Raw genomic sequence first — 7,939 nt, forward strand, 5'->3', positions numbered from 1 at the left:
TTCACCATCTCAAGAAACATTGGTTAACTAAAGAATTATTCAAAGCAAACAAATGATAAACATAAACCGAAGTTGCGTTTCAACTCAAATATGAACTGTGAAACGGTCAACAATGTTTGTCGCCTTGCCTGAAGGCACTACGAATATGGAACACTAAAGTCAAACACTGTCTTTCTAACTAAGATATGTTTAGGACACAACTGATTGGATGAAAACAGCTCAACGGAAATAAATGGATACTTGAGGGATATCAATGTCATTATCATCGTCATCCTCACAAGCCACAACAACATCTATGTGACGACGGTATGAAGGGATTTCCATCTTGGCAATATCCCTTGCTAAATCTACAACTTTTTTGTCCATCCGCTCTTTGTGCCTAGGAAACATGCTATTGAAAAGCAGGCAACTTCCACAAGAAATACTATAAGCATTCAAACCTTTTTCCTTCAGCCAATCAAGAAGCTCCCTGAGAGTAGGATTGTCTTTTATAATCCATCTGTCCCAAACAGTCCAACTCAAATCTTGATGCTTGATGACCTTTGCCGGAACTGGCTCAGCCATGGAAAAGAGAGGCAGTGCTAAGTTGGCAAAGGTGTTTCGGTAGTCCTCAAGTTTGTGCCCTCCATCCAAAGCTTTGTACAACTCCAGACAGACAAGGCCAGTGGCCATAGCAGTTGAGGTTGCAATCGCTGGAATGATCCGCCCAGCAATAAACTTGGCCTTCAGCTTGTCAACTTCAGGAATGCTGTAATTGCGTGCTCTCATGTTGGCAAGCCCAGCTATCACGTCCATATGGTAGTTTGTATCATCATCCTGCAATTTTTAGGTAGAAACTCTTTTCTCAGCTCTGATTTAAATAAATAAATCATGTATTGTGAACCCAATTATATCCTAAGCATGTACAAACTTCCAAAATTGCTTATTGAAACCACCAAATACAATTACAAAAAAGAAAGGACTTCACCAAGCAACATGGTGAATATTATGTCAGAAGAAAAAATAAAAATATACCTTCTCAAACTGGATTGGCTTCATCCTGAAGCCTGGTTGCAGATTTGACCGCAATCTCTCCAACTTAACAATTAGATCATCAATAACAACTGCATCATCCACAGAAGCAGTAGAGAGACTGGTTGCCTTCTCATCTGTCACTATTTTTGCATCCTTCTTTGGCTGAAAGTCAGGTACTATCATTCTATCAACAACTTCTGCCAACTTCATAGGGTTTTTCACCCAGTCAGGGGTAGGGATACCAAATGTTTCTGCGCGTAGTATAGAGGCTGCCATCAGAAACTGGAGATGACTTGGATCAGAGGAGGAGAACTGCAGTGGACGAGGGAACCGTTTCGGTGCAGACCAAAATGGAGCTCCAGTACTAGTTGCAGCATCCTCAGGAAAAGTATAAGCTAACTGCTTCACTCGGTTAGCAAAATAATCTTCAAACCTGTGAATAAAAACCATGCTTGAGTGTAGGACATACAGATACAGATAAAACTAATATACACCGGCAAGAATTAATATAAATAAAACATATATTATCAAGCAAACATACTTAAGCCTGGCCCAAGTAATACAATCTTCAAAAGCCTCGCACTTCTCCTTGTCCAAGCATTCAAGAACGCGCTCCAAATTATCCCTTGCCTGAGCATCACCAGCATTCTTCATAGCATTAGTATATTCACTTGGGTTGGATAAATATGCATTTACTTCAGCTGGAGTTTTCTCAAGCAAACCCTCAAACTCAGATCGAGCCCAAGTCAAGCAGTGGTCAATGTTGTGTGGAAATGAATGCACGGTACACATCGGTGCTTGTTTCTCAGGTGGATCTCTTGAGGCACCATAGTTTTCTGTTAGGTGGGGAATGACCATCTGGGTATTGCATTTAGCTCCAAGAGTTCCAGATTCAAGAAGTGGTTTCTGGAAATACAGGCATCTCTGATCCACATATAGTCTTGCATTCACATTATCTAGTGCATTAATCACAACACTCAAGTTTTCCCAAAAGGTATCATGAAACACATTTTCAGTTTCAGAGCTAACACGGTTTTGCAGAGCTTCAATATTCAGTTGAGGGTTTATAGATGCAGCAGCTGTTGCAGCAACTGTGGACTTCGCCTGGCCAATATTCCAATCACGGAAGAGGAACTGCCTGCTTAAGTTACTCTTCTCTATGACATCATCATCAGTAACTGTAAGCTTCCCTTGACCTCCACAAGCAACTCCCATTAAGGCAAGATTCTTTAAAAATTCACACCCCAGTGCACCAGAACCAACAACAAACACTTTAGCATCTTCAAATTTCTTCTGTAACTTTTGCCCAAAAACTGAAATCTGAGCATCGTAACGACTATTTATTGGTTTTAAATCATTAGGATGCAATGGTTCTGTCGGAAGTGATTCCACAGAGTCGAAGTAGAAAAACTGCAGAGATCACAAGAGAAACAGAAGTTAAAAAACCACAAATACAACTTTGACCAGAAGAAATGTAAGGTATTATAATTATAATCTCCGGGGAGGGGGTAAACTGAATACGGCAAGGAGAAAAAAGAAGTTAAATACATGATATTCACCAACAGACTAGGTATTTTTATAAGCCAGTAAAAACCATATTAATCCAAGTATATCATTGAACTGTTTTAAACTCTTATGACAATGCCTCAAGGTATGGACTACCGTTAGACAGGGATTGTTGTACAGGCAGAGGGAAGAACATGCAATACTTGAATGCTTGGGAGAACCATGGATATTATAAAAGAGGTCCAGAATCCAAACAATCAAATGATAGTCAAGACCAAATTTCACTTATTATGAGGCATCAGCTTCAACCGAGTGCCTTGCTCAAAATATTGAAAAGCTTTTTTTCAAAGATCCAATATAAGATATAAGTTTTCTTTGTTTAAAATATAATTATGCCCAAGAATTATTTATACAAAAGACTAGAGAAGATGCATAGTTCTACTTCCAGAAATCCCAATCAAAACAGCAAAAAGAACACGCAAATCCCTTGGGAGAAATTTTATGGCAAAATACTTCCATATGGGCTAACGTCATTTGCAGTGCCCAATATTTCAAAATACAAGAGGATATAACAATTAACAAGAAATATCAAATACCTGAAACAGTGGATGAAATTTCCCAGAGCATGCTTTGACAACCTCTTGTCCTACAATTCCACCAAACATGGCAGCCATAGGGTTCAATACTGCCCTAGCACCAAAGGCAAATTGCTGTAGAAGCTTGGGATTCACATCTTCCAACCTTCCATCACCTAAGTTCCCATTAATATTACTGGCGATAGAAATGAATTTATGTGCATCTTCCTCTGAACCAGCGACGGGGAAGCGGCCTATCTCAGAAATGAACTTATCCAGGGCCTGGAATGCTAGATGCAGTAGAGGTGGGCGATCAAACTTAGAAAAATCGCTAAGAAGAAATTCGCCTGGATCATTGAGTGCTTCCCTTAGAGGTTTGAAGTTCAAAACCTTTGGTTGTTTGGCCTGTGTGACAATACCACCTTTTTCATATGCACCATAGTTTGTGGTGTCTTCTTCAAGAGTGAATGAATATGCTCTAGCATTTTTAATCTTTCTTGGCTTTCCGTCATTCAACTCTTTCATACCATGAACTTCGGAGAACACAACTAGGTCTCCATCCTGAAACTCAAGTCTCTCATCATCAACGCAAGATACTACAGCAGGGTTGTCATTGCTGATGGACGCAATTATTCCAGTATGTGGTTCCTCTCCGTCAACATCAACAACAGTAAACTCAGGCCCAAAATCACAAAACACGAAACCAAAAAGACCTCTAACTTCAGTTTTAATAAAAGCAATAGGAGGCTGATGACTGTGGCAGTAATCATTGAACTCAACAGCTTTCTCAAGACTGACTTCGGTAAACACAACAGCCTACAAGACAGTTATAATAAACAAATTTAAATTTATTCAAATAAGTCAGAAACAAATGGACGCACTATACAACTACAAAGAAGGACAAGTTTTACTGAAATGGTCAAGTAAATTCAAACTTGCTCCGCTCACATGATTTCATTAATTGATCTACAATAGAATGATGTTATTTCCCTTCACATTTCTACCAATTATATAAAAATAAAGTGACCATCAGAATTATTGTGCGTGATAGACGGTCTACAACAATATAAGGTAATGAACACAGTTGTTTCCAATCATGTTATTGTTGGCATTCATTCCACCTAACATCTAATATCATATCAACACTTCCAAAAACCTTAACATTACATACATATACTGTGTTGTTTAAGATTTTAAGCAAGAAATACGTCTCATTTACTTCAAAATTTTACAAAACTTTTTTTTTTTTTGAAGGAAAAATTTTACAAAACATGTTATCTACATTATATTGGCTTAAAACAATAGTCAAATACATGTGACCCTGTTTTTGCAGCCATTCTTCCTTTAAATATGTTTGTGACATAAAAAAATAACATGAAAAATTAACAATTAATCATATAGACCCAAGACCAAGAACTAAAATATTACTCTAATATGTATGATATGTGACAAGTGACATTATTTCCGTATGATATGTGACAAGTGAGATTATTTCCGAAGTATGACATAAAGTTGAAAAATTCCTCAAGTAGTAGATTAATAAGGGTGGCCCAAGCAAGGAGCAAGTAGTGAAAAGCTATTGGTAATTGCTAATGTTCTATCCTCACTATATTCCTAAAAAAAAAAGTTAACAATTCCATGATTAGTAATAACAGAGTGAAGTTTTCCTCGTAAAATAATATGCCCCTCGTCTTATTATGACTCACTTATAATATGCCTCCCCTCTTATTATGATTAGTTATATCTTCCATGATTTTATAATGTAAACATTAGAATTAGAATAGACCATACTCCCTAGCCACCACAATAATGACTTCCATAAACATTAATCACCTATTATGCAAATGAATCGCCTTCATTCAATAATTTCAAATATTTAAATCTTCAAATCCCATTCCCATTCTACATAATTACTTCACAAACTTGCAGTGTTCTAGTTGTGGTCAATAGAACTTCCTCTATTTCCAAACGAAATACAGGTTCATATCAAGCTTTAATAACATATTTATTTTATTATTTTAACTGGTTTCAAAACACCTCATCTCAAAGTTCAATGGAAGCTTAAATACACATTGGGACACCCGTCTTTACAGATAATAGTATGTTAGAGTCTAAACACATGTGCTGTATAAGTAATATAAAAAAAAAAAAAAAAAAAAAAAAAGAGCGTAACCTGTACTGTTATATAACTAGCAGATATATAAATTCCAAGTATATGTGTTGTACCCACCCTGTACAGATTCAGCTCTCATTTTCTCTCATTAGTTTCTCGCATTCTTCACTTTATAATAGATTCATAGTACACAGTACAATTAAGATAATAGCAACATCAAATAACCAAGAAATGTAAACCAAATAGAGAGAAGTATGTTAGCAATATAATAGGATGTGAAGATGAAATAAAGGCTTAGCACTAAATGCCTCAATAATCTTATTTCATTTTTGCAATGACATTCAACTTTTTAATCATTATAATAGCCAGGTTATATAGTTGATATGCTGCATCCATAAAATAATGTAGCATATGTAAACTATGTATCAGAGGATCTATGAATGTGTATTAAAATGCAAGATTAGAAGTTTGTCATTTCAAAATTAAGGTGTGGATAAGGAAGATCATTTCCTACAATTCCATACACAATCACTCACTTGATATATGGTAGATATACATATGAATGCGTTAAAAAACACTGACTCCAAAAATAAGTAGAGAGCAAAAGTAGAAGCACCTGGAAATTAGAAAGTTGTTCTTTGGTCAGCTCAGTTGTCAAGCTTAGTACAAGCACGGCGTTATTGAGTTCCTGAAGCTTACTGACAGAAGCCACTGCCCTGTTTTTACCAAGATCGTTTTCTGAAAACACAAAGTTGCTTGACAAATCCCATAACTCTACAGTCCCTTCATCGTGCAAGGTTACAGATTTTACACCAGCAAGAATAAGATTCTTTGCTGCACGCAGTCAATTGCAATCCAAGGCATTAGAAAAAGCTGACATGTTGGAATTTTTATCACTAAACTGTTAAAAATAAAACATGAGACAAATGAAATATTTCAAGCAGAGTTTACCCTATTGCTTCTTCATTTGTTGAAAAAACTATTTCGTTTGAAAAAGCTAAAAGCAATACAAGGCATTAGAAAAGGATGACATGTTAGCATTTAAAGCAGAGTTTACTCTATTGCCTCTTCATATGTTGAAAAAACTATTTCATAATCTCTTCTCTTCAATAAAATGTATATTCAAACACCCCATGAAAACTTTGTCCAAAAGTAATAAGATATTCTAAGGAGTTCAACTAAACATTTACTTATAAGCTATCCGGAGAAGTTTATAAATGAGAGCATGGGCATATCTAAAATAATTGCTACATGTGTATCCAAACCAAAGACTAATATAAATACTTATATCAAGAGATAAATTCAAATAAGATTCAAACTTCAAACATGTAATAAGTTCATGTTCCAAATGCCGGTTATTAAAACAAAACACTAAAGTAAATACTTGTATCAGGAGATAAAATCAAAAATTAATTGAACATATATTTTTATGTCATTTAATATTATAAGCATAGTTCTGCCGTTAATTTTATCAAACACTTCACCTAACCTATCAACTATCTGCTATTTCTTACCAAATAAAGCCTAGATCTATCAAATCAATCAAACACATTTATTAGTTGAAAAGGGGTATTTCATAACCAATCTCAACACCAAGTCCCCACATCCCCTAAACAAGAACACTGAAGCAAAAAACGTCATAGTCTCACGGCCAAACAAGTAGCTCATAGCTTAAAGTTTATAGATTATCATTTTTTTCTCAATTTTACCCTTGTTATTTTAATTAGGAAAAAATTAACGATTAAGTAAACATATCTTTTCTATATCATTTAATTTAATATTATTAATAACATTTTATCAGTCCCCGTGAGCTTAGCTCAATTGGTAGGGATATTGCATGATATATGCAGGTGGAAGAGGTTCGAACCCCGGACATTCCACTTCTTCACATTTAAAAAAATGTGTGAGCTTCAGCCACTAAGCTACTTGACCAAAAAATAAAAATAACATTTTATCAACCATACAAATTCAATCAGCTAACTACTTATCAGCTCTCGGCTATCTTATCATCAGCTATCTGCTATTTCTCATCAAACAAAGCCTAGATCTATCAAATCAACAAACATCAACAACGCATAAGTTAGTTAAGAAGAGCGATCATTTTATTACCAATCTCAGCACCAAGTCCTCGCATCCCCGAAACAAGAACGCTACTCGCGAAAAGCCTCCTCATAGTCTCCCTACCATACACAGCAAGCTGCCTGCTATGCAGATCCTCATCAATCTCCTGCGGGTTAGAATTTCCAAAAGCCATACTTGACGCCGCAATCAAATTCCCGGTACTGTTACTGTTATCGCCGCCGCTACTGAAACTCTTGTCACTCTCGTTCACGTTCGATTCACCCATCCGCGCCTTCTTAACCGAACCTGAGTTGTTACTGTTACTGTTACTGTTGCTGTTGTTGATCGGTTCTTCTACAACAACTTCTCCTTCGCTAACTCTCTTTCTTGGAAGCATATAGTGAAATAATCTGCTGAATACGCGGCGACAAATACGCACCATCGAGATTATCAAAAAAAACAAAACAAAATTAAGAAGGTGAAAACAAAGTGATTAAGTTAGAAATTGAAAAACCCTATAAAATCGAATCGATGAAATTGAAAAACCTTAAGAAACATAGGAAGAAGAAGATGAATCTGGAAACGTACCGATAAGGAAGAAAGGAATAGAATCTGATCGGCAATGAGAGAGAACGTTTGGAATTCTTTTTGGTTCAGTTTGGAATTGTGT

General features: G+C 36.0%; 1 protein-coding gene across 2 annotated transcripts; it reads right to left on the bottom strand.

Moving 5' to 3' along the window:
* LOC146923282 (ubiquitin-activating enzyme E1 1-like) lies at positions 1-7,939 on the bottom strand. 2 transcript variants are annotated; one of them, XM_085716052.1, is made up of 7 exons: positions 7,858-7,939; positions 7,318-7,679; positions 5,825-6,042; positions 3,117-3,911; positions 1,556-2,424; positions 1,015-1,447; positions 1-816 (listed from the first exon to the last, which is right to left on the bottom strand). In XM_085716052.1, exons 2-7 carry the CDS (start codon positions 7,664-7,666, stop codon positions 220-222), a joined length of 3,261 nt encoding a protein of 1,086 aa, XP_085572178.1. In that variant the 5' UTR covers positions 7,667-7,679; positions 7,858-7,939; the 3' UTR covers positions 1-219. The 2 variants fall into 2 exon arrangements, with proteins under 2 accessions (XP_085572178.1, XP_085572179.1); XM_085716053.1 differs by having other exon boundaries at positions 7,318-7,682.

This window comes from Medicago sativa, chromosome 5, assembly GCF_051527215.1.
Source record: "Medicago sativa cultivar Bolivia chromosome 5, Bolivia_mono, whole genome shotgun sequence".
NCBI lineage: Eukaryota > Viridiplantae > Streptophyta > Magnoliopsida > Fabales > Fabaceae > Medicago > Medicago sativa.